The sequence below is a fragment of the Solea senegalensis genome, linkage group LG15 (genome assembly GCF_019176455.1).
Source record: "Solea senegalensis isolate Sse05_10M linkage group LG15, IFAPA_SoseM_1, whole genome shotgun sequence".
Lineage (NCBI taxonomy): Eukaryota > Metazoa > Chordata > Actinopteri > Pleuronectiformes > Soleidae > Solea > Solea senegalensis.
This window is the reverse complement of record NC_058035.1, coordinates 4,454,382-4,481,758: the sequence shown is the minus strand read 5'-3', so window position 1 is coordinate 4,481,758 and position 27,377 is coordinate 4,454,382. Positions and strand designations below refer to the sequence as shown.

General features: G+C 40.7%; 2 protein-coding genes across 3 annotated transcripts; both read left to right on the top strand.

Annotated features, from left to right (window-relative positions):
- The first annotated feature begins 12,886 nt into the window (after positions 1 to 12,886).
- hmx3a (H6 family homeobox 3a) lies at positions 12,887 to 15,835 on the top strand. The gene is made up of 2 exons (XM_044045227.1): positions 12,887 to 13,540; positions 14,157 to 15,835. The coding sequence occupies exons 1-2, from the start codon at positions 13,228 to 13,230 to the stop codon at positions 14,780 to 14,782; spliced, it is 939 nt and encodes a 312-aa protein (XP_043901162.1). The 5' UTR covers positions 12,887 to 13,227; the 3' UTR covers positions 14,783 to 15,835.
- Positions 15,836 to 22,795: 6,960 nt separating this feature from the next.
- On the top strand, positions 22,796 to 25,077 carry hmx2 (H6 family homeobox 2). Of its 2 annotated transcripts, XM_044046160.1 has the most exons (3): positions 22,796 to 23,373; positions 24,114 to 24,241; positions 24,370 to 25,077. In XM_044046160.1, exons 1-3 carry the CDS (start codon positions 23,100 to 23,102, stop codon positions 24,790 to 24,792), a joined length of 825 nt encoding a protein of 274 aa, XP_043902095.1. In that variant the 5' UTR covers positions 22,796 to 23,099; the 3' UTR covers positions 24,793 to 25,077. The 2 variants fall into 2 exon arrangements, with proteins under 2 accessions (XP_043902095.1, XP_043902094.1); XM_044046159.1 differs by lacking the exon at positions 24,114 to 24,241 and having other exon boundaries at positions 24,242 to 25,077.
- The last annotated feature ends 2,300 nt before the right edge of the window (positions 25,078 to 27,377 follow it).

Sequence of the window (27,377 nt, the reverse complement as noted above, 5' to 3'; positions counted from 1 at the left end):
GTGGTTTTAGATTAATGAAATATACACAATATTACATTTTCAATATCTAGTAATGCGAATGAGTACATTTTAAAATATTTTACTGCTTTTTTTTCCTGTGGAAAAGAAATTAAATGCCCAAAGTATTGATAATGTTCTTTTTGTTTGGATCCACCTTACAGTAAGTGATAAGATCAACCAGAAATCATCTTTTAGTGATAGTTAAAGACATTTTTCCCATTTAGTTGTTGAAATTCTGACCTCTGACTACAACTGGATCGCAGCAAGAGAATAGATGTGCTGTATGGATGGTGAGTGAATGGCGGTGAATGGGTGAATGGCAAAACTGTTGTGTAATAGAGCTTTGAGTGGTCATCAAGAGTACAAAAGCTTTATAAATACAGATGGTTTACCATTTACTTCCACTCAGACATGTGGACTGTTAAAATGGACTTAGGCTTCAGCCTTTAGAAATCACACCAACCATGGTTTGGAGCTCCTGGAGCTGCTTTGCCTGGCGCTGCAGTGGCTCCATCTCTGGTCCCTCCTGCAGGCATCGTTAGCCAGGCGATGATGGGAGGGTGGACTGACCCTTGACCCCATATCGATCCCCTGGTTGTGTCCAGCTGGGCCTCCCCAAACCCAGTCAGCTGGAGAGGTGTTTAAGAGCGAACGCCCTGGTTCCCATCCACTCTGCTACACACTCATTAATTACATCATTTACCTGTGACAGTGACAAACCTGCCCGGCCACGCCGCACTTTATTAGGGTCACTGTATAAAGACCAGGCCAAACCCAGATCAAAAGTGTGTGTGAGTGTTTGTGTGCGTGTGTGTGCGTGTGTGTAATGGAGAGTGAAAGACCCCATCTCATACAGTATGGTATTATGAGTATAGATGCATGCTCCATGGGGGAGTGCGTCAGTGCTGTCCTGGCCTGTCACGCTCCTTAGTGGGGAAATTTATTTTGATTTATTTGATATGTTGAAAGACAAAAATTGCCAATTTCCTTGTACAGACAGGAATATGAGTATAAATTCTGGAAATACATGGGGGGGGAGAGAAAAAAACACCGCCCTCCCTCCAACAAAGTTTATCACTGGAGTCATTGTAAAACAACACACGAGCAAAGGAATTTGACATGTTTTTGGATGAAATATAAAGTTTCGCAGATTTAAGGCCATCACCTTCTTTTTATGTGCTTTCTGTTTTTACTTTCTATGCCAATGTGCTGACTCAGTTCTTGGCCGCTCTCTGTTGTCTTTGCCACTCACAAGCCGCTGGATGTTTGTGGCTCATTCATTCCTCGACTTTTGCTGCTGCCAATTTTGTATTCGCCTAAAATATCCCCTCCTTTTCCCCCCTTCTATTCCTGCTCCGTTTTCAGTATTCCCCATCCTTTTCTCTTTACTATAGCCCTCCACACAATAAAAGACTATTGGTTTCCTCACACCATACCTTTCCCACTACACACTGGTATTTCAATCTCGACTCAATCGAGAAGGCTGACCTGCAGACATAAAGAATTGGCTTTAAGGCTTTGGAAATGGAACTAAATCTGCTGCCGGTCACACTGGGGGAAAATAAGTGGCAAATGTAAGTAAGCATGAAATAGTTTTTCATAAATAATCCAAATGACAGCAGGCTTTCTAATGGTGCCAGGGGGCTGTAAAAGAATATGTTGCCAATTTCTCCCCTATTAAAGTGAAATAGAAAGCCAAATACATAACAGTGCTGACGGAAAAGTTGCATACCTGGGCCCGTTGGCGTGGAGATTGAGGACACAGTTGGGTGTAAGAGGTAGTTGTAGTTGGAGGTAAGGGTGGTGGAGTGATTGCTGGCCTTGCAGTCAAGGTCTTTTCACTGCAGGAAAAAGAATGCCCCTCCTTCACATCAAATCAATTGGTCAATAACTGCCCCCTTTTCCTGTGTGTGCACAGGTAGGCAGCTCTCATCCATTCCTGAGCAATGTTGATTTGATTTGCACTTATGTTTTTACAAATAATCAATGCTCCATTTGGACTAATACAGCAGTGTGTAACAATATACATCGTCAGAGAGAGGGTGGGGAAAAAGCGGGTGAAATAAGGAAAGAAGTACAATGCATTAATGGGAATGCCATAAAGATAGATGCCAGGAATGTAACAATGCTGGGTCAGTGTAACGGAATCGAAAATGTCCCAGAATCATCTTAGTGGTAATCCAAATCCACTTCCACTTCCAGGTACACAGCAGGACGGGAAATATTCATCTTATTCACTTAAGTAAAAGTGGAAATACCTTTTTTTCTTTTTGCATTATAGATGTTTCTTTTAAGTAAAAGAAAGTCAAATTATTTGCAAAATGCACTTTAAGTTAAAAACAAGTGGGCACATACAATGATATACATATTCAGTTTTTGTGAAACATCACTGTATCACGTTTAATTGGTTGGTAGAGGCTAATTTCAAATGTATATTAAGTTGTTTGTCATAATTTTAGAGAATAACACTCTTTAGTAGTTTGCTGAAGGCAACTAGTTTGAAGATAGTTCTTCATCCAAGAGACTTGGTGAAGCCTCTGAAGGCTGGAAACCTGTCTAGAGTTAAGTAATCGCCTCAGATTTGAACTTATAAATGACACACATGGGAGTGGCAGCCATCTTAGAATCCTGTGTAGTTGGTACGACTTACTGAGGCGGAAAACTGACATGAAGGAGCTTTTAAGTTGAAATGTTGTCTCAGAAACTCTGACTTCCAACCACAACTGGAACACATGTTAGCATACTCAACCAAGTCTTGCAATGCTTATCGGACCATTGCAGAGTAACCGCTCAAAAACTCAATAAAACCCAGGGATTGAAATGTTTTTTTTGTGGGAATGTGTCATATGTCAAACTAAATAACTATTTGCTCACTCAGTGTTTCTGTGTGTGTGTGTGTGTGTGTGTGTGTGATAGGGCCTCACTTGTCTCTGCTCGGGTTTCCTCTCATTAGCTCGTCCTGACAGCTGCTACAAGAGGCAGAGGAGCCATACTAATCAGCTGACAGTAATAGCACTCTTAACCACCACACGACACAAGAGAGGGAGAAAAGAGAGCAAACAAACTCCAATTACTGTCCCTCACAAGGAGGGAGTGGTGGGGGGGTAACAATCATGTCTGGGTGCTCATTGTAATCATGTTCTCCTCGCTGTACTCACGGGCCAAACAAGTGGGTCACCAGAGTTGTGTCCACAGGGAAGAGATGAGTCTCACGGTGTCAAGTGGGAACACACAATTTTTACTCTCCGACTTGGAAAGAGTGAAGCTTGTTGAGTTGAATCGTCTTGTTCCTGTTTTGTGTTGTGGGCATTTGCGACACTATCCTCTTTGGTCGTGGCGCATTCATCCCCCAATGTGTCACATAGCTGCAGATATTCTCTTAACCTGATGGAAAAGCAGAAACAAAGAGGCAGTTAAAGATGCTATTAGTTTTGATCAGTTTGTAATGGGCTCTTATTCATTAGCCAATTTATTGATCCACTGGCAATCAATTTTGGCTCATTCCCAGCCCATGAGGCGAGTCTCAATCCATTTTCCAGAAGTGTCTGAGTCAAGACAAAATTGACCTCAGCCCGTCACATACTTAATTCTGCCCTTGAAGATCCGGTTCCTTTTTAATGAGGAGTTCTGTCACATTACAGTGGAGCACGCACATCAGTCAGTTGGGCTTCAGAGGCCGCGTGAGAAACTGAAGCAGCGGAGAGAATGTCTGCCGTTTCTGCTGTGGATGATTCCTGTTGGTTTGTTCTGTTCGCACTCCACTTGTTTCCTCTGGTCTCTGCTCATGCTGGAGATTCTGAGGCATCACTTTCTCATCCCTCTCAGGATCTTGTCCTTGATACCAACTGCTGCTCAATTATGCAGTTTCACGGAGAGATCGGCTGTCTCCTTGAATGTGTACAAGATAATACGATGACACTGAGTGTACGTTACACCGGTTCACTGGGTCAAGGCCCCGGGTTTGTTGCCAATCTCTTTAGATTATAAACAGTTAACCTTTTTTTTGTTTAATGTGTTTGTTCGAGGTTTGAATTTGGCACCAACTGTAATCTTTGCAACACATTGGAACAGTATCAACACTACTGAATTCAAAGTATCTTTGAATTCAGTAGTGTTGATACTGTTCCAATGTGTCTCAATGTACACTCGGTATAATTACGCGTACGTTTTCTTATTTTCGTTGCCAGTTCGATTCAGTTCACTACTTAGTCTGTGCGAGAAAGCTAGCCTCATATCTGAGACACATTTATCATAATTGTATAGTTATATTAGACTCACTTTAGTTAACATAGATCTAGACATTTGGCTATTATTACATCAGTCCTGTGCATGCACCAAATAAAAACCAATGGTAAAGATAAAAAAACAACATATTCAAAAGAATAAAATCATAGAAGAACTAAAAAGTATAGTAGCTGTTTTAATTTCCACAGGGTGTTCAGCACATTGGTCGAAAGCCTTGGTTCTCAAACTGTGGTACATGTGCCACCAGTGGTACGCGGGCTTCCTCTGGTGGTACTTGGAGGGATATCAGAAATACTGTTCTACTGTGTTTACCAGGGTATGTGATCGGAGTGGAACTGAGGAATTATATGCTATTTGCTAAGTTAAGTGACCAGTTGTTCCATCTACATAGCAATTATACAGCAGATATGACGGTCTGGTAAAATGTGGCTTTATCACCCGTGCGTCAACCATGCGTGAAATGTGATGTGCCGGAAACAGAGGAAGAAGAAAACAACAGCAGAATGGAGCCGACACATTTTTACAGCAGATCTGATTAAGCGGGTCAGTGCAAGATTTTATTTTCACTTGTTTTTTTTGATATGTCATATATGGAGCATGCTAATATCAATATGAACAGGTTAAATTTGGAGTGTTGGCATAAGGGTGAGTACTTCTCAATTCCCAAATTGAATCGACAAACTAGATACTTTTGCATGAATGATTTGTGTGATCAAGGAGATATGAAATAAACAAGTGGCCACACCCCCCCTTTTTTTAAAGCTACATTCTTGAATGTGTCGCTCCAGTCACATTTAGATATTGTTAAGTGGCTTTGAATAGCTCCCTTGATTTCACAGCTCCAAATGACCCGCGATAATCAGGTCATTAAAATGAGCCCATTCGCCACATCTGACACACTTCCACTCCCCGCCTGATCTGAATAACAAATCAGCTCTGAAGGGCTTACTCAAACTGAAAGGGGGAAAAAGAAAAGAGGGAAAACCGGCTTTCTCTTTATTTTCAGGTTAACCTTATCTCTATATTTAGGAGTGAAGATATAAGTAAGCTACAGAGGGGGGAAAAGGTCCTGTCAAAAGTGCCAGCGCCCGTGTGAAAGTACCCAGTTTTCTTAATTCATCCCTTAGGACCGGATAAGTCTATCAATCTGTTAAATTGGAAAGCCATTAGGTGCCCTGGTTTATGTGTTTCAAGCTGTTAACTAGAGGCTGATTGATTGTTGTTCCTTTGATGGGATATGCTGATCTAATCTCACTGTGTGCACGTTTGCAATAAATTACACAATTCATTTCCCCCCATTTAGAGGTGGTGGTGGTGGGGGGAATCACACCTCCAGGCATGCCTGTGCTCTGCAGGCAAAAGAGCAGGGAACCTATTTTATGGTGCCATTTAGCCAGCAAGCTTTCAGCAATTCCAGCCTTCTCTCTCACCCCTCCCTCCCTCGCCCTCCACCCTCCAAAAAATCGAAGCATAATCAAGGTGTATGTTTAGAAAATTTATTGTTATAATTTTCCCCCATAATCTCTTCCATTTTCCTGCAGCCGCAGCGACATAGATCATCATCTAAGAAGAGAGAATGGATAGCAGTTTAAAATTTATCGGTCTTTGATTCTCAATTATATGTGTTTATGACTTCATCTGTCTTCAGTGACTTCAACCTTTTCCATTATGGTGGAATATTATTTGTACGGAATCCATTAAATTCACAAGGCAGGACTCTAATGGTCGGGCTGCAGCGATTTGCAGAGGGAAAAGTTTTGAAAGGCTGGCTTTAGGAAAAGCGTGGCTGTTATGACACAAGAAATTGCTTTATTGATGGTCTGCTCTGCTGCCTGTGCATTTGGCCATTTGTTACTCAGCCCATGTCTATATCTCAGGCTGACACTGATGAGAACTTTTCTGTAGCCCTCTCCAGATTACTGACTTGTAATGACACATCCAGGCAGGGCCGGGCAAAGGCTGACGATGATCCAGGGCAGAGTTTTTAGAGGTATACAGACGCTGCGTGCCTGAAGGGATCAGATGAAGCTGCTCATAATGGAGAAAAAGGGCTACACTGCTCCTGTGACTGTTCCCGTCTAAATCTCACAGAGGTCATCATCGCCGCTAAGAAACAAAAGACGAAGACGAGGAGTGATAAAATGTAAATAAAATGAAAGCACAAGAGGTAAAAAAAAAGGGACGATACGTCTTCTCTGTGCCCATATGTACTCGCAAAACTCATGTTTTTAAACCTGTTCTAAATAAAATTGATCATATGTAATGGATGGGGGTCACACGCTCACACACTGTGTTGTATTGAGTAAAAGAAGTCAGAGATGAACAACAACCTGTGTTGGGGGCATAAAACAAATGAAAAACACCAGTTAGACAAAATAATTAAAACAAGTTTATATTAGGCCTTCAGTTAATGGTTATTTTCTTGATTAATTGATTCATTGTTTGGTTCAGAAAATGTCAGAAAATGTTGATCCGTGTTGCCCAAACCCAAATGATGATGATCTCAATTTGTCCTATTTTGTCCCCAAACCAAAATGATTTAGTTTAAATGTTTTCTTTTCACATATGGAGCAAAGAAACCGGAAAATATTCACATTTAAGAAGTGGAGAACTTGGTCGCATTAATCCATTGTCAAAATAGTTGGCCATTCATTTAGAAAGTGGTCAATTAATGTAAGAAAACCTAGTAAACTATACATTAGGAGGCTACAGAACAAAATGATGTATCACTGCACAAATGGGATTTACACAGGTGCACTCACAAAAACAGACCATTGGGAAACGTACAACTGAAAACTAAAGTTCCACATGTCCTTCAGGTGAATCAATGGAAAGCAATTGTGCATTTTGTGTAATTATTAACACATATGATAGTGATAATTGTCACTGTTGCACACACTGTACACCCAGGTAATATCACGGCTTCACGTGACTGAAGCACACTTGCCAGGAGAGCTGTCATCCTCATCTTTAAATGCTTTAAATTCTGTTTACACAGAAAGTAACAAGATTCCCTTGTACTCAAGTGGCCGCTGAAGTGGTCCAACCTGAATGACATTGAGCTCCTTCGACTGGTTGGTGCAAGGGGCCAAGTAAAAGCTAATCAGGCTGTAATTCAAGATTCGCCTGGCCACTTACAATCAATACCTGCACAATCCCAATTAAAGTTTGCCGGGTCAGTGGAGGGCCACCAATTCCTTTTCCTGCCGTTAAATGCAATACTTAAATCCAAGCAATCTCTGTGTGGCCTTCATTTAATGGTTTAATGTCTTGTCCCAAACAGTGAGTGTCCACTTAAAAGTGTAAGAGGGACTCAGAGCGGACAGGTATCAGTGATGAATGCTGGACACTGTGGAGGATACAGTCCAGCACCGTGGAGCTCAAACCGCAACTGGATTTTCTGCTTTAATTCTTTCTGACAATTGGAAACAATAGCTTTTAAATGGACAGAAATTTACATTTTTACTCTTTAATTTCACTGATTATTAGACACAGAGACTCAGAAACAAATCTGGAGATCTCCACCTACAGGTTATATTCCACATCTGTCAAAAATGTATACATGTGTGGCTTTCATAGGAAGCAGCAAATTATAATTACATACAGTGCAAGGCTTGTCTTGAAGATGAAGCTCTGTAGTATCTTATTTATTCATTCATTCATTCATTCATTCATTGTCTACCACTTTAACCTGCACATCTCCTCTTCCTCACAAATACTTAACACAATGGTATAGTGAGATTAGATTAAGATGGAGCGAAAGATAAGGTGACTATTATTTCATTTATTATAATTGTTTTGTTATTCCTTTCATTTTCTACGCACTCTACGAACAGTAGAAGCTCACGTGTACCACTGCTGATACACATACCACAGTTTGAGAACCATGGGCATAGAACAAAGTGAAGCACTGACCATAACGACAATATTAAACATGGATTGCAACGTTTGCTATGACCATTTTGCCCATTCATTTTTTCACACTAAACTTTTTTAATGCACTGATTCCGTTTGTTCTACACACTGTCTATTTATATCTTATAGTTTTTCATAGTTTAAAGCTATTATATGATACAGTACATATTTGATACACTGTATAGATTAAAATGACTCATTACTCATAAAACAACAATAACAGTAGGTTGCTGCTAACAATTAAATAATACGGTATACTATAAGTTTAAGCTTTAATATAAGCTGATTTTTGTTTATCTATTCTATCCTATATACATGATTTTTTTTTTCAATTTTCCAATAACACTTTTAACCAACAGTTTTAACCTTGCAATAAAGTGTAGATAAGCCTGTGTCCCATCACCAACCCCCCTCACCTTCTCACCTTCTCCCTCCACTTTTCTCCCGCGGAGCCTTTTGCCGCCGCATCCATGTCTTTTATCACAATTTTGACCCACAGAAAGGAATTCTCACAAGATATCAAAACAAAAATCTATATTTAATATGGGAGCAATTACAAAGTGAAGTTGGCTGCACTGGGCCGTTGTCACCGCGGCGCGTGTTTTTCATCAAATAGGTCATTAGACGATGATGGATGTAAACCTATAAAGTATCTAAACTGGACCTTTTAACAAACCACGAGCAACACTATCATTTCTCTAATAGAACCTGCTGACCGTGTCATTCCCTCCTGCCATTTGTCATTTTTCCTTGTGAAATAATCAATATCTGGGCGCTTTGAAATAAATAATATAAAAGTCATAGTAACCTACCCGAGGAGCAACAAAAATAGACTTATGGAGCATTCAGAGGGCCCATATAGCCTCAGGGCAATGTCTACTGCATGTTTCTAATCAATGCATAATATGAACTGTATTTTTTTCTTTTTCTTTAAAGCACAGGCTCCAGGTTCACAGTTTATTTTTCAGGGTCTGGTGTGCTATTTGAAAGCCCAGTCAAGCATGTTGGCCTGCTGCTAGTACAGCATGAAAGAAATACGGTTTTCTCTTTTAAATCCAACATAAATCTGTGCTTTTCAACAATTTCTATTTGACTGTTAAAAAAAGAAGAAGAGCAAAGCAAATATGACTAATAACTAGAACAGTGACGTTTATCCACGGTTACTCAAATGTAAACAAAGGCAGCGATGGTATTTGTACATGCACTGCGATTAAAGGTGCAGTATGTAGGAATTAGTGACAACATAATAGGCTCCTCCTCCTTCTCTGTGTATGTCAGGGAACTACGGTGGCCTTCACCTACCAGAGAACATGTCGCTCCTCCTCATTTGATTAGTAAGTATCTGTTTGAAACCATGAAACATACGCTCTGGTGAGGATCCTACACCTGGACCTTTGTTTTATTTGGACCTTCGTTTTTTTTGTTTTATACTCGTCTTATAGTTACCGGTGATTGTTTTCTTCATGTAGATTTTGTGGATTTCCTGTTTTGCTTTTGCTTGTTAGCTTGTTGTGTCCTTTCCTCCTGTGATTCTTTTTTTCTTTTTTCTTTTTATTAATTTTACGCTTGTTCTCTTTGCTTTGTTCTTGGATTATTTTTAGTCAAATCCAATCTATGTCATCCACGCACCCTTGGTAAATTGCTGTGGGAATAATGCACAACTCCTTATATGGACATCCTATGTGTGTGTGTTTACAGGTCACATCTTCAGGCTTTAAAAACTGCATTTTTTGTCTTCCTATGTGTTGTTGAGTCAAAGTTATATTTCATTTTTAATTGCGCTTTTTTGTAAATAAAATCGGCAGTAGTGATAATTGTGCAGAAGTCACAAAATCGGCCATTTCTCCTTTATTTTTGTTCATAAAAAAACGAGCAGAGCGAACATTGAACCGTGAGGCATTTCACAAATTCAACATTATGTGTATACTTTTTTTTGTTCAGGTGTCTTTATAAAGTTGGTGAAACTCAGATTGCCTATAGATTGCGTTAAAAAAAAGGATATAAGACACTCTATATTGCACATATTGTATATTCCTATAGCCGCTGTGTATATGTTTCAATATAGAAACGGAAAAAAGCAGCCTAAATGCTCTGTGTTCTAAGGGTTAAACGTGGAATTTACCTGCACTTTCCGTATTTTATAAAAAGCTTATTCTGAAGCTACAAACACTAAAAAGGTTTTATTTAAGAGCAATTATACATTTATCAAACATAGTCATGGGTAGTATATCCAATAAACCCTTCAAATACACACTTCAATGTTAAATAACAATTATTATGACACATTTACTGTATTGCTCACATCAAATTATCATATACTCGTTCATCAGGCATTGATTTGAGTCCCGTTTCATTTTCTGCATCCACAACCTGAGCCATAAGTTTTAAAATATTGCAACCTATACTTCAAACTAGCAGGTGAACTATGCTTGACATCCTGGAGATACGTTCAGAATCTTTCATAGTTCCCTATACATTAGGTGACATCTATAGTGACAGATTATCAGAATCATTAGCTGCAGTTTACTCGTTGTATGTGGAACAAACTGAATATGAACATAAATTCTGCATAAACATGTGTGAAACGTCAGCGAGCATGACCTCACATTCACTTGCTTGTGCCTTATTGTTAGATTCACGGGGGACAGAGTCGAGTGTGTCACATGAGCGTAGCTGGCACCTGAGACTAAGGAGGGAGCCATAAAATATCCGTTATTATGAAGAGCATGTAAGAGAAGGAGGTAATTACATGACAGTAATAGGATATCTCCACCTGACTAAATGATCGACACAAACGTGTGTGTGTGTGTGAGAGAGACATGGAAGACCTTTACCTTGACACTGACTCTTCTTCATCAATTAATGAATGTTTACAAGAAACATTTCAAACTCCTTCTTCTGTTTTCTTTTGATTTACTGCAACAGTGAGAATTTTCCACTATTGTAAAATCATATAAAAATCAGTTTAGTTTTTAAATTGTACGTTAATGAATCAGTGTATGTTGACTGTTTTACATTATTAATTTAAACCTTACCTACTTGCCTACCTGCCTACCTCCTAATTACTTGCCTACCTTCAAAATTATACGTGACAGAATATTGAAAGCACTTTTTAAATTGCGCTATTATAGAAAATAAGGAGTTCTATTCTATTCTATTCTATTCTGTTCTAATACCATTGGTGGAATAAAAATCCTTAATCTCCACCACCAAAGTATGAAGCAACACATTCACCTTTAAGACCCAACAGTTCAGTGTTTAAATGAACTATTTTTGACCCCTCACTCTTTCTACCACATCACTGCATCTCACCAATGTGACCCACAGAGGGCGCTGCCTCCTCGTCCTTCCTCCTCCACACCAGCTGCTCCCTCCGACACCATGCAGCTTCTCTTTTGTTTTTTTTTTGTTATTATTATTATCAAACAAGTCAATTAATATCAATGAGTGAAGGAAAAAAAAAAACATTGCACATTTACAAAGAGCGCAATCTGAGGGATGAATTAACCAGATCGATTAGGGAGGAATAAATGACTGTGCGACCCGCAGACATTGTGAAAATGTCCCTCGCTGAAAATCAATGACTTAGAAATATGAATCTAATCGCCCATTGGTGACACAAGGAGAAGCTGCAGTCTGATCTCAGGACCTTTTTTTGTGTGTTTTGGTTTGTTTATGAGGAGAGGATATTTAGGGACTGCAGCTGTTTAATTGTGCTGCTGGCATGGTGACCCCTCTTATTTATATTTCATTTTGTTTAGACAAGACAACTCGGCACGAGAAGCAGTTAGGTAAACAAACAAACAAATATATAATAATGACTAAGATTTTTTTTTTGCTCTGTTCAATTCACTTCATATGCACAAAAAACACAAGGTTCAGTGCATTTAAAATGTTAAAATCATGCACTGTATATATATATCAAATACTATTCGTTTATTTTGTTATTTATTGGTGTTGGCACAGAGACATGGCTTGTATAGAGGAGGGAGGATTTTTCTGCTGACCACTGCTTCTTAGTCTAAAACCACTATCACGTACGTTGCAGATATATATATATATATCTATATATATATATAAAAAAAGGTTAAAAAAGAGTGGAACTTGTTATGTTAAAAAAATTGTAAAAAGTGGCATGCCTTTTAACCCTGAAATCTGTTTAAACCTTTTTAACATAAAACAACAACAACAAAAAGATATACCCTTATACACCCCCGTGTTAAAGATCACTGTTTAAATCTACACAATATTGGGTCCACATATAATATGGAATAATGTGTTACCAAATTTTTTTTGCTCCAAATTGGTGTTAAATTCATGATTTTATTTCATTTTTTGAGTATTTGAGTATAAATATAAACACTGTGTGGATTATGACAGATGTCAGTTTGGTGTTTTCTGACTGAACTCAACCCATGAAGACTCCCTTCCCTTTTTTTGGAGGGGGGTGTCACGCAAACAGCTGCTGTGTTCATTTGCTGCCTAATTGGACTGTATGAGACCAATAACAGGCGAGGAGCACACTGTGGCCTGAAGGCAGAGAGAGAGAGAGAGAGAGAGAGAGAGAGCATCCTCCTCCCTCCTCCCTCCTCTCTCTCTCTCCACCTCGCCGTCTCCCTCTGCCTTAATCCCATTTGCCATTGTACATGCCCAATCGGCTATACTTTCCGCATTTAACTTGGATGACATTTTTATTTCATCATTAGCATCAGACGCCAGACAGACACACAGGCAGAGAGACAGACAGACGGACGGACTGACACCGAGGACGCAGATAAACCAGAGTTTGGCGTTTTTTTTTTGACGGAAGGGAGCCCCGGGAATGAGACATCCCCACCTCTCGATGCGTGCTGTTTATTTATTTGTTTGTGTGTTTGTTTGTTGTTGCTCGCCTCTCTGAACACTTTTCAAAGTTAGAAGGACGCGCGCTCTGAGTGTGAGGTCCTAAAAACACTGAGCAACAACAACACTCGCAGTCCGGATATCCACAGCCTTTAAGTCGTTTATCCTCATATTCATTCTTTTTTCTTTTGGTGGGTAATTCCGTGGTCCTCCACAGCCACAGCGATGCCAGAGACGACGCAAGAGACGTGCGCTCCGGCCAAGGACTCTCCCTTCTTCATTAAGAACCTGCTGAACTGTGATAGTAAACCGTCCAAACCTAAGCCGGTGCTGGCTGCTGCTGCTGCCGCCGTCAACAAGGCAGCGATGGCGGCGCTGGAGGGAGGATTTTCCCTATCACAGGTCGGGGACTTGCACTTCCCCCGCTTTGACCTGCCCGCGCAGAGGTTCAGTCTCCCGGCGCACTACCTGGAGCGCACCTCGGCGTGGTGGTACCCGTACGCCCTGAGCTCATCCACGCACCTGCACAGGAGTGAAGGTAAGACTTGATGTTTGAGCAAACAGGCGCTCATTTACCATGTGAATTCCACCAATATACATGTGATAACTTCCATTTTTTTGCCATGAAATAATATGTCACACACTAGTTTAGTGATGTGACGCGTCGTCGTATACATGAAGGCCTATTAGCTTATTCCCCGACGCGCGATAATAGATCAATAAAGTGACACTCGGTGCATAAAATGAAGCAGACATCATGAAATCATGGGTTGCGGGTGACGATGCGCAGCAGCTTTTGATTTGTCTGTTGGTGCTCGGTGCGTGGACATCTTTACCCCCGCAGGCTCGGCCACAGTGACAGCCTGATGTTCCTGTGATTTATTTTAAACACGCGTAAAGAGAAAAAGGACTGATTTTGCTGATTGTAAAAAGTGCAGTTTGGGGCCTGTGTGGATTATGAATATTTTATTTATTTTGTCTCTTCTTTTTTAAGTAGAATAAAACAGATTTTATTTTGTGTTTTTGTTTCGTTAGCTGTGAAGGCTCTGCGTTAGATTTTCTGGCACAATTCATCCAAAAACTCACACGAATCTGTGTCACCTCATAAAAGTCCCCAGTGTTAATGTCCATATCTCCCTGTGTCCACATTACAGTCACGGAGAAACCAGGAGCCAGAGACTCGTCTCCAACCTCGGGCACAGACAGAGACTCCCCAGACCTGGTGCTCAAATCCGAGCCTGACGCCAAAGACGACGACGACGATGACGACGAGCACAACAACAGCAAGAGCGGCGACGAGATCATTCTGGAGGAGAGCGACACGGACGAGGCCAAGAAGGACGAGCTGGAGGAGTGGAAGAAGCGAGACGACGACAAGAAGCCGTGCCGCAAGAAGAAGACTCGCACGGTGTTCTCCCGGAGCCAGGTCTTCCAGCTGGAGTCCACCTTCGACATGAAGCGCTACCTGAGCAGCTCGGAGCGCGCCGGCCTCGCCGCGTCCCTCCACCTGACCGAGACCCAGGTCAAGATCTGGTTCCAGAACCGGAGGAACAAGTGGAAGAGGCAGCTGGCCGCGGAGCTGGAGGCCGCCAACCTGAGCCACGCCGCGGCGCAGAGGATAGTCCGCGTCCCCATCCTCTACCACGAGAACTCGGCGTCGGAGAGCGGAGGCGCCGGTGCCAACGTGCCCGTGAGCCAACCGCTGCTCACCTTCCCGCACCCGGGCGTCTACTACTCGCATCCCATCGTCACGTCCGTGCCGCTGCTCAGGCCGGTTTGAAGTGACAGCAGCTGCAGTTTTTGTGGCACCGAGTCCAAAACTCAAGTACAAAAAACAAAAAATTGACAAAAAAGACTAAAATATTTTTGTACAAGTGAAATGAACAGAGACACTGTCTGTCAGGCCTCTGTGGACATATTTTGGCAAAAATCAATGTGTCATTTTTCCATAAAGGCACCGTTTACACGTGATTTGACAACTCAAATCCCACATTATTATAATAACTATTATTGTTATTATTATTATTATTGTTATTATAAATGATTACTTGTGGAGTTCACCTGCTCGCACAGCCTGATGAGTGTATTTTATTTGACTTTATTTGATTTTGACTCCATGACTGTTAGCGGTCAGACCAACTCTGTGATTATTACACAAACAACAACAACAACATCAATTTAACATAATATAATATGATAATAACCTTGTTTACAGAATTGAACCTGCTCCTCCATCATGCAACACCACACTTGTTTTGATTTGTTTTCTCTCTCTCTGTTCATAAATGAGAACATGATGCTGTGCAATACACTGTCAGTGTGCCGTGAATGAATGAATGAATGGATGAATGAAGGAGTGAATGAATCCACTGTAATGGGGGACAATGTTTTTCTTTTGTTGCGTATCCTCGGTGGAAAAGTGATGAGGCTCCTGTTGTGACTTCTGTTTCCTCCTCTTGTTTGAAACGTTTGACGGGGACAATCAAGACACTCTCAGCTGTAAAATATCCGTGTGTGTTTCTATTTTATTTTATTTTATTTCATTTGAAGTTTATGATCCTCACTCCTCATTCCTTCAAGCACAAGTGTGAGCTCCAGCGTCTCCTGGTCTAACTCTGTGTTTCTGAACAGGACACACTGTCGATATTTGGTGTATAAAGTCTGTAAATGTATATATTTAAAATGGAGACGACGCGCGCGGAGAGAAGCTGCCACCTGCCGGCTTCTCCCTTTGTACAGTTAAAAAACATACAACAACAACGTTTTGATATTGTATTGCTGAACCATGTTGTGAAATAAATGGAGAATAACTATATTCCTTTCATTCCCAGGACATTTTTGTCATCGATCATTTCTTGAGGATTCTTAAAATGTTCATTTTTTAACATTTTTACGCACCAAAACACAATAAATGGTGAAGAGAGATGAGACAGATACAAGCTGACACACACACACACGGACACACACTTGCATAGGCAGGTGGATTTCCGTAATCATTTTAGTTAAAAACGTCGTTTTACATACAAAAGTGGCTCAGTCAATTAGATGCGTAATTGCCACCATCTTGCTAAAATTATGGGTAATGAAGTCAGAGGAGGACATTACTCCTGTAAGTCTTTTAACATGTCGGGTTTTTTTTCCACCCTCACTCTCCTCTCTCATTCCCATGTATGTGTGTGTATATGAGCTTGAGGTAAACTACATTATTCTTTAAATTATTATTTAATTATTAAAATAAATGCATAACTGTAAATTCTAATTTTACTCTTATTTTATTCTTTATTTATTTATTTTGGAGCATGTTTTTAAATATTTTTCAAACTTGATTTATTTTCATATTCTTCTCGAGATGCCACTCATTATTAAACTTAAGCCAAACAATATTAATATTATATTTTATATTAATTTATTACACTTCTGTTATGAGTACTAAAAATACAAAAAAAGGTTTGCAATTAACATATCAGGTAAAACCTATTTAAACCTATTTATCAGAATAATGACCATAATTTTAAAGTATTACGTTTACAAAAACACACAAGGTGTACATTTTTAAAATTTGAAATAAATTATTTATCTTGTACTTTCTTGTACACGCGATCCTACAGGTGTTTCTAATCACTGTCTCGAGCAAGTTCATTCACTCTTTCGTATGTGATTTGATTATTAATCATCATTTTAAAAGAAACTATTATTATACACAGATATTTTCACTTTATATGATAATACATTAAATGTAATAAGGCATTTAAGGATTTAAGGCGAACGTGGAGTCAAGGCACCGCGAGATTCTTTGAAAATGAATAACATTTTACAGTAACTTTATATTTAAGTATTTTATGTATTTTAAGTATATCTTATATATAAAAAAATAGAAGTGGGGAATAACGCAAATCCAAAGGGGAGGAGACTGTGAGAAGAGGAAGGAAGAGAAACAGCTGAACTGTGCTGCATGTTCCACATGGCACAATAAATTGGAATTATTGGTAATCAGTAATAATTTGACTATACATTTAAACAATATTTGCAGTAGTACATAATCATTCAAGGGTGGATTTTGTGTCATTTTCGAAAAGGGTTTAATATGAGAGAGTGACAGTATATGAGCAGACTGTCATCAGGTGGATAATCTACAGCTGTTGTGCCTTTAAGATAAAAGTGAAAGACTTGATTCTCTCGTTGCAGTTTAGTCCAAGTGGAAAGAAAACCTATGGGTAGCACGTGGAGGTCGAACCTTTTGACTCCTTACATCTGACAAACACAATCACACACAGCTGCATATACTGAAATCAAAAATACTATTAAGACAATTATAATAATAGAAACGTTATTAAGATAAAACGACATTTTGCGTAAAAGCATCCATGAATCACGCCCGAGTATTTCAGTCAGACTTTGCCTTAAAGGCCATTTCCAGCTCCCATCTCTTGGTTTTTATTGGAAATGAATCAGTCAGCTATAAACTCCATATGATGACCTCATCAACAGACAAAGGCTTCATCCAAAATATCGTCAGCTCAGCCGAGTATTGACGTGCACCTTCCACGCGCACTCAGCGCGGCCCCATTACTGCAAATTAATAGATTAGTATGCCATTATTCCTCTGGCGCAGTATCGATCCGTGGACGTCTGCGACGCGGCCCACGTCCACGTGTGTGCGCGCGACGCTTCGGATCAGCTTATGACCTTGATTTGCGCGCATAAATTGAACAAAAATTACAACTCGATAATTTCCATTTGTGCGACATCTTTATGTAAAAAAAGAGACGGGGGCGTGGGTCCAAAAATCAGATAAACTACATTTGCAGGGACGTGGGGCAAACGGACGTGAGTGCACGCGTCCGGTGTATCACATTAAAATGGAGAGCGCTGAATGGGTAATTTTCTGCCCCCATCATCATGGTTTTAGTGGCAGTTTGGAAACACACAAGTGGCCCCGACCACCTTCAACAAGCTTCTCTGCAGCATCTGCTCGCACACACACGTCTCTCTCTCTCCCTCTCTCTCTCCCTGTGTGTGTGTGTGTGTGTGTGTGTGTATCTATATTCACGTGTGTTATAACACAAAGGTTGCACTTTAAATTACATCACTTTAATTAAGTCCCATGTAATATTGGATGCTTATATGCAAACTTACCTATGACATATACAGTACCTGTCATAAACATTATTGAAGAGCTAATTATAGAGCAATTGATAAACTGTTGATAACAATTGATAATGTTTTTTAGGATAAGTTAAGATAGTTAGGGTTATAAACATGTTTATAAACAATTATTAACAATATTGTATATTTAAAGAAAAAAATAAAAGAAATGCACAATGAATAAATAATGTGAATTAAAGTAAGTAAATGTGCACATATTGTACAGATATATATGGTTATTGTACAATAACAGGTTTAAATACATGTGGTGCGTGTTATATTTATAAACTAAATCAATAACTATGGAGTTATTTATGTTTATAAGTATCTAAAGGGTGATTGTTAACTCCTTAATTACTACACCCGAACAAAACGTGCTTAAATCAAAGCATTTATAGTGATTATTATTATCATATACATGTACTCTCTCTCTCTCTCTCTCTCTCTCTCTCTCTATATATATATATATATATATATGTATATATACATATATATATATATACACAGTAGAAGACGATTAATGGAAGAATTATAAGTGTTGTTTTCTTACACCAACACAAAAGTCATGTGACCAAATCAGACACAAAACACGTGTCATTCTACATCTTTTACATCATATCAAATACAGTAACAACCATCTTTGATGTCTCTCTTGGGTCAAAAAAAGAAAAGAAAAGTGTGAAAACCAAAGTTATCGATAATCGATTATCTGCTCGTGATCAGAGGCCACACAGAAGTGTTTGAACAACTCTTCTGACACTTCGTTCACAGGAAATCTCACGTTATTTCTTTTCCTCCTTTACCCCTCATCCCATTTGCTTTTCCTGATTGAACGCGGGCATCAGATTTTCATCAAAGTTCTATTAAGTGAAACATAGGTTGCGGGGCACCGTCTGATTGGAACAGTTTAAATTTTAATTGTGTTTTTAATTTGACATATAGTTGCTGTGAAGAATGACAGCGCGGCGCCGAGGGGGCGGTCGATTTTCTTAATTTCTCCCCGAGGAATTGATGAGTCTATCAGGGCAGTAGATTGGAAAGCCATTAAAACTCAATGGTTAGGTTGTTAATTGGAACTTGATGGATAGGAGCCCTTGGATAGGCTGTACTGATCCAATCTTCCTGACTTTGTGTTTTCCAATAAATTACCCAGTTCATTTCCACACTCCGATTACATAAATTGTACACCTCCAGGGCTTGGTCGCTCTACGTTTACAACTCTCTCTCTCTCCCCTCTCTCTCTCTCACACACACACACACATACTATATACGCACACAAACGCCCCGTGAAAAAAGAGCAGGCCTTGCTTTCTTGAATGAAAATCGAAACATAATCAACGTTTATACTTAGAAAATTTATTGATATCATTTTCTCTGGTAATTTCCTTATTTTAGACGCGGACACGCCATATATCATAATACACGCGCGTGGAAAAAAAAGGCTCTTTGTTTAATATTTATCGAAGCTTGATTCTCCAGATCAAAGCGCCTCATAACTTCATCTGTCTTTGTGCAGAGCTGCTTCTCTCTCTCTCTCTCTCTCTCTCTCTCCCCCTCTCTCTGTCTCTCTCTCTCTGTCTCTCTCTCCTGCTAAAGATCTTGTTCAGTTATTGCGGCATGTGCGGCCTCACACACACCGACCCATCACTGTGATAGAGCACAAACTTAGAGCATATGTGCTTTTAGGCCTGGAGTGGAGACAGTGCCTGACTCTGGTCTATATGAACCTGTGAAAGGACGCGTGCGCGCGCTTGCGCTTGTGCGTGTGTGTGTGTGTGTGTGTGTGTGAGGAAGAGAGAGTGTAAATAATCATGTGCAGCACAAAAGCAGCCTCTTATCTCTCCGTGGATGAGCCAATAATCTCACGTTGCAAAAGTCGTCCACGGCGTAATGAAGGCGCACGCGCGCACCGACAAAGGTCTTTGTTTGAAAAGAGCGGCATATAAAATAAACCCATTTAACTGTCATTGCAGATTTCACGCCTTATGTGTAACCACCATAAATCCAGCATCCGCCGCTGACTGCCCTCATATATTTGCCCCCCTCCCTCCCTCCCTCCTCCTCCTCCTCCTTCAGCAAAGCCTCTAATGCACATGCAGGCGTTTTTTTAAAGATCGTTTAGCAGATGTCATGCAGTCCACGATATTTACGCGTGGATCCAGATGCGTCTGTCTGCTCGCTCTGGTGATGATGATGATGATGACGACGACGAGAGAATCTGGTGTCATCATCATCATCATCATCATCGTCGTCTTCTTCTCCTTCATCCAGGCTCTACCTCCAAGAAGAAAAAGAAGAAGAGCTGACGTGATGATTAAAGCTGAACATTTGTAACGTGTCTGTCTGGAGGTTCTTTACAAAGCAGCAGTAAAAGAGGGATAATGTGCCTGAACCTGGCAGATCAAGCCCTGCAGCTGTCCCCCACACACACACACACACACACACACACTCGTCTGTCTATAGTAGTGAGGACATTCATAGACTACACGACCTTAACCAACTCATCCTAAACATGAACCTAAAACCCTTTAAAACTTCAAAAGTCTTAAAGACCTGAAGTCATCAGGACATGCTAAAATGTCCTCACAATGTCAAAATGTCCTCACAATAAAGTTATTTTATATATCTTAGTGGGGACACCTCATAGATATAATGCATTCTCTCATCCCTAACCTTAACCATTACACCTAAGTGCCAAACCCCAAAACCAGGTCTCAATCCTTAAAAAGTCCTTTAAAGTTGTCAAAATATCCCCACAAACATAGGCTTTTATGTTATTTGGGACCTCACAAAGATATAATAACTACATGTAGACACATTTCTCTCCATGACTGTGAGGACATCCATACTTACCAAGTCTGTGACCTTAACCAACCAAAACATCAACCTAAAACTGGTTCTAACCCTAAAACCCTTTAAAACTTAAAAAGTCTTAACTCCACCCAAAAGCCCTGAAGTTGTCAGGACCTGCTCAAATGTCCCCACCATGTCAAAATGTCCTCACAATAATGGTTTGAACATTAACTTGTTCTCACAGGCTTATAAAGACACACTCTCACTCACACACTCACACACACACACACACAGTTGTGTTGGACAGCCTAAAATGCATTAGGGCATGACCTGCACCATTCAAATCTTAGCCCTAAACCTAGACCAGGTTTTGGTTTCCATGAGGACTACTGGTCTTGACGAGGTCAGTGTTTAGGTTTAAGATGTAACAGACACCTGGTCCAGAAAAGGTCCTCATGAGATCATAAAACAAATACACACAAATACTGTCCATGCTCTTAAAAACATACAATTTTGTGCAAAAAGCATTAGAGCATGGCCTGCACAATTCAAATCCTGGTCCTAAACCTCGAAAAGGATCCTCAGAAATGAGATTATACCTCAGTGGGAGCAGGTTTTGGTTTCAGTCTTAAGGTCAGTGTTTATGCCAGAAATGGCCCTAAAGAGGCAACACATAAGCACACATACACAGAGAGAGGTTTGCATTGGTCTCCAGGACACCTGGTCCAGAAAAGGTCTAGCACACATACTGAAAACACACGCACACACACACACACACACACACAACGTGCAGCTATTCTTATAAGGACACCACATTGATTTCCATTCATTTGGACAGTCTAAACAAATCTGTTCCACCAGTTCATGCCTGACCCTAACCCTAACCAAATGTGACCCCTAACCTTAACCACAGCCACAGAAACGAGGTTCTGCCTCACTGGGACCAGGTTCTGGGTCTCCATGAGGTCTACTTATCCTGACAAGGTCAGTGTTTGTACCAGAGAAGATCTGAAGGGGAGAGAGGGGGAGAGAGAGAGAGAGGAAGCATGTGAAGGAGGGTGAAGCGTGCCTCCTCCTCCCTCACCACACACGCACACGCATGCACGCGCGTACATACTATCTCCAATCAATTAGTCTATCAATTAGTCGGCCTCCACTCCACGCGCGCTCATCACGAGGCAGATTAGCTCAGTAACGATCAAATGAATTCTTAATCGCAGATAATGGACGCGGGACGAGTTTATTATTTTCAGGACGAAAAAAAACAAACAAACAAACAAAACCAACAAAAAAAAAAGCGAGTTTCTTAGCTGCACGTTTTAGGATAAACACAAGATAATCCTCAATTGACTTTTCTCTCTGGTGACACATGCAGGCTGTTTAGAGCATAAAATAAGGAAGATTACAGGATAAATCTGGTATTTATAATCCACAATAATTTAATCTAAAATTAGCTTGTGACTGTTATTTTAAAAATTAACATTTCTGAAAAACCTCACTGTATTCAGACCAATATGCGAGTTTTTCTCTCTCCCATAAAATCAGTTAACATTTGAATTTTACTTGTTATTTTTATTTTATTAACTTAAATTAATTAAACTCTGTTTGCAGTAACTTTAAATTAATTATACATATTAATTTAGGTCAGAAACCTAGCATTCATGACAGGAATAATTGATACTTGGAAGAATATAGTTTGTGTTGCAGTGACTCCGTGCAGCAGCAGCAGCAGAACGCAGAGATGAGTTACTTATCCTCGGCTCTCTCCCTTTCCCTCTCCCCTCCTTCCCACCTCCAAAAAACCTGGAGAGGAGTTTGAAATTTCCGGGCTTGTGTCTGAATCTGCCATTGGCCCGTGGAGGAGGTTACCTACATGCAAATGAAGCCACGCAACCTTGCTGCCTCTGAAGCAGAGCGTGAGGAGGAGGACCAGGATTACACTCATGTTCCCCGAGCTCGAGAAAAAACACCTCCATGTTAAAACTCCACAATTAATCTGAGGCTGAGGGAGGAAAAAAAGAAAGAAAAGAAAGAAAGAAGGGGGATAAAAAACAAAAAACAAACAACCGGTTTGGTCATCTTTACGCACCGATCGTGCAAGAGCAATAAGGGAATACGAGGGCGCAGACAGATTCAGTCAATACTGTTATGAGGCGAGAATGAGTAACGCAGAAGACAGCGGGAGCAAGTGCTCGTCGGGCCCGATTTCCAGCTTCACAATCCAGTCTATCTTGGGCACGCCGTCCGATGCGCCGCGCTCCGGGACCAAGGAGCTCTCCAAGGGGCCGCCGCTGCCGCCGCTGCCGCCGCCGCGGAGGCGCTCACTGTCCGTGTCATCCGAGGAGGAGTGCAGCGGCGGGGAGGATTCAGCAGACTGCTTCTGCTCCGACACGGGTCACAGCGAGCGCCAAGCGCACAACTTCTCATGTTTAGGTGAGGATTATTATTGTTATTATTAATAATATTACTACTACTACTACTATTTTTAGTAGAGAGGAAAATACAACAATTTCTTACAGTACAGCAAACATCATTAAAATTAAACTGCAATATTATTTATTTATAACACATATGTCATTGAATTCGGTCCAATCAGGTTTTTAAAATTTATTTTCAAGATAAAACAACAAATTAGGCGGCCTGTTTTATTTGTTCATATTTATTTCTAGTTTTAGTTTTTGTACTTCAGCTCACATTTCACCAGCTTAGTATTTATGGCTGTGCAACCCATCCACCTCCACTTGTTTTTATTATTATAATTATTATATGCACACTATCCTCGTCAACAGCAGCAGCAGCAGCACAGGAGTGGAAGGTCGAATAATTACCCTGCCACCCTCCATGTCCTTCCTCTCGTTTCAAATTTAATTGAGCCCGCTAATTGATGAAACCTGTTTCCAAAATGGCTGCACTACACGTCGTCAATTGAGCGTTAAATCCATAGAGCGGGGCTTTAATTAATAGCGTACTGTACGCCGAGCATACTCACGGTGAATTGTTTATTTTAAAAAATAGTCACCGGCTTACAACAGTCGATTAAGGAAGTCAGAGTTCACACTTAACCAACTCTCCATCTGAGTAGCCTGGAGATAAAAAAAAAGTGATGTGATTATTGTTTTTTTTTTTTTTCCATGCGTAAAACACACGTGTGTCTGTGCTCCTGCTGCGTTCAGGTCCCGCTAAAGGACTAATGCCTGGGAGTGAGGGGCTGTCGCGGCGTGCGCACCTGCCGCAGCCTCTGCTGCAGGATTACAAGGAGGAGCAGGAGAGGCCGTGCCGCCAGCTGTCACCGCTGTCCGAGGTCCCGCTAAAGGACTAATGCCTGGGAGTGAGGGGCTGTCGCGGCGTGCGCACCTGCCGCAGCCTCTGCTGCAGGATTACAAGGAGGAGCAGGAGAGGCCGTGCCGCCAGCTGTCACCGCTGTCCGAGGAGAGGCACGCGGACGGCGGCGCGGACAAGCAGGGCAACTCGGCCAAGAAGAAGACGCGCACGGTGTTCTCGCGGAGTCAGGTGTACCAGCTGGAGTCCACCTTCGACATGAAGCGCTACCTGAGCAGCTCGGAGCGCGCGTGCTTGGCCTCCAGCCTGCAGCTGACGGAGACTCAGGTCAAGACGTGGTTTCAGAACCGGAGGAACAAATGGAAACGGCAGCTCTCGGCGGAGCTGGAGGCGGCCAACATGGCCCACGCGTCCGCACAGACACTCGTGGGGATGCCGCTGGTTTTCAGAGATAACTCCTTGCTGCGCGTTCCAGTTCCGCGCTCTATCGCCTTTCCAACGCCCCTCTATTACCCGGGGAGCAACCTGCCAGCGTTACCTTTATACAACCTGTATAACAAGATTGAGTACTGACTGACTCTGTACACTGTCGTGTTCACCACTGCAGTCCACGCATTAGAATACAATACAACTCATATAACGTGTCTCCACATCTTAACCCCGCTGTATATTAAATTGTATCACTTTATTTGTTTGAGGAAACTATTATGCAGCAACTGTGCATCACACAAGAAAGCAATCAAGCTTCCCTATGTATGTATAAAAATACACCATGTGTATAATTATTAATTATATTGATTTTTTTTTTAACTATTTTATTTCTCGCCTTTTAACCGATTAAAACATTTGGAGTCTTCAGTCACACTCACTGTTTTTTAAACTCCACAAATGCCTTGTGAAAGACTATTTTACAGGGGCAACAAGTCGTTTGATTTCATATGACAGGAAGGAACAAACCCGGTTCTTCCATTCAAAAGGGGGAAAATAAAATATCATTGTTTCTATATATGTACAGTATGTATGTATATATATATATATATATATATATATATATATATATATATATATATATATATGTATATATATATATATATATGTATATATATATGTAGTGTAATTTAGACCTTCAACAATAACCTTCTCATTCAATAAATTTTCTATTTCAGTGAAAATGTGGAGTTGTTTTTTTTGCAATAATCAAAAATATAAAACACACACTTTAAATTAAGATTAAAACCCCTGTGGCAATTAACATAGATGACTTTACTGCTGCTGGGTCACAAACATTAAGCAGTGAGCTTTAATGCATCTTGCAAAAGAAGGCTATATAAATATATATATGACACATTGTGAGACTCCATTTTGTTTAATGAGCCTATAAGCAGAATAAAATATCAGGCTGGGTTTAAAACTGCAGGTGTTTTCATTATGCAAAAGACTTTTGTTAAATCCAAAAACATAAAAATAAAAATAATGCAGCTAATAACAAATCAAGAGGCAGGTGAGTTCAGCCAACTACCGTATGTTATAATTATATATAAATGTCCATATAGAGGTGACTAAAGGGAGAAAAAGTTACAAGCCAACTGTGCCTTTTGGGGCGGGATCTTCTGCTGAACATCAGGCCTTGTAAGAGGAAATCCAATAAAAAAAAAAAGGTACATTGTCAAAGTTCAAGAGCTCGCTGCTGTCATTAATTGAAGCCATTCTTGTCTCTCCATCTGTGTAATGAATCAGTTACACATGTAATAAGACATCTTCTTAAACCTAGCAGCCTGTGGTTGATATTTCTGGTCCAGCAAAAACCAAATCTGTCAAAGTTCAGCCCATGCAAATGCAAAAAAAAAACACAAGGACCTACAAACAGAAATGAGTCTCAGTCATGTAGCAGCTTTTCTTAGGTGTCACATCGCCTAAAAAGGGAACCACAGCGGCACCACACACCACACACCAACCGCTTCAACATCCCATCCCCACCCGTCTCTCACTGTGTGCTAATGGCTACATTACCTAGCAGAATCACGACTATAGCTATAAGCTCTGCTGCCCTGTAGATTATGCCTGACCCAATTTCTGCAACAGCCGCCCTGTGTTTCTGGGGAAAATGGATGGCGTCAGACAACAGTGGTGATTTATGGGCAACTCCTAGCAGCACTGCATGGTGTATAGAGGGTGAGGAGCAGAGGGATGAATTTGTGACAGATAGGACAAGGGGAGTGATTAGGAAGCGTGCTCCTTATGAAAAGGAGCAATAGCTTTGGCAGAACGAAGCTGTTTATTAAGCATCCAAGTGGTCATTATGTCATCAGGTGTGACGGCAGTGCACGGGGACATGCTCCCGGATGGATGTTTACGCCCCGCTGACTTGTGGGCAAATCTGCATGACCTGTCACCTGAGGTTGTTTGAATTTACACGACAGGGAAGAGATGTGTGGAGATGCTGTGATGAGCAGAGGAACAGGAAAGAGGGATAGGTGGGAGGTGAAGGGAGGGAGGGTAGGGAGGGTGGGCCTGGATGTAACTATGTATCACAGCAATGGCAGGTGTGAATTACAAATTTTAATAGCAGGGCAATGAAAATGATTTGAAGTGGTTTAAACTGCAAAGAGACAGCGAGTGGCGCGGTGATGAAGATTTGTTGAGATGATGTGTTGTGCCTTAGGATTCATCAAACCTGCCTGCTAAGGTGAAAAGCAAGTGTAATTCACTCCCTGTGCTATAATTTATGATGGGAGTAATGGAAACTGTGGGCTACACACAGCGCGCGAGAGAGGCGAGGAGCACTGGGCAAATTGATTCTCACGGTAGTTTCTAGAGCATATTTACAGGATCATAATGAATTATACTAAAAAACCTGCGGATATCACCTCTTTTACATCTTGAGATAAAATGATGGAGATCAAAACTAACTTAATAGAGACGCCATTAAATTTAATCAGGCTGCAACAACATTATCTATCACTTGACTTCTTTTCTTTTACTTTTTTAATTTATAATGTTCCTATTCCTAATATATGAAGATGTCTTTATTTTTTTTGTCTCATGCCACCCATCACGAGGGCTTTTCAACGACCTCCCAACATATTTACAGCCATTTGATTTAAAGAGGGTATATGGGAGTGGGAGGTTATGAAGTTTAACACCACGAGCAGATGCAG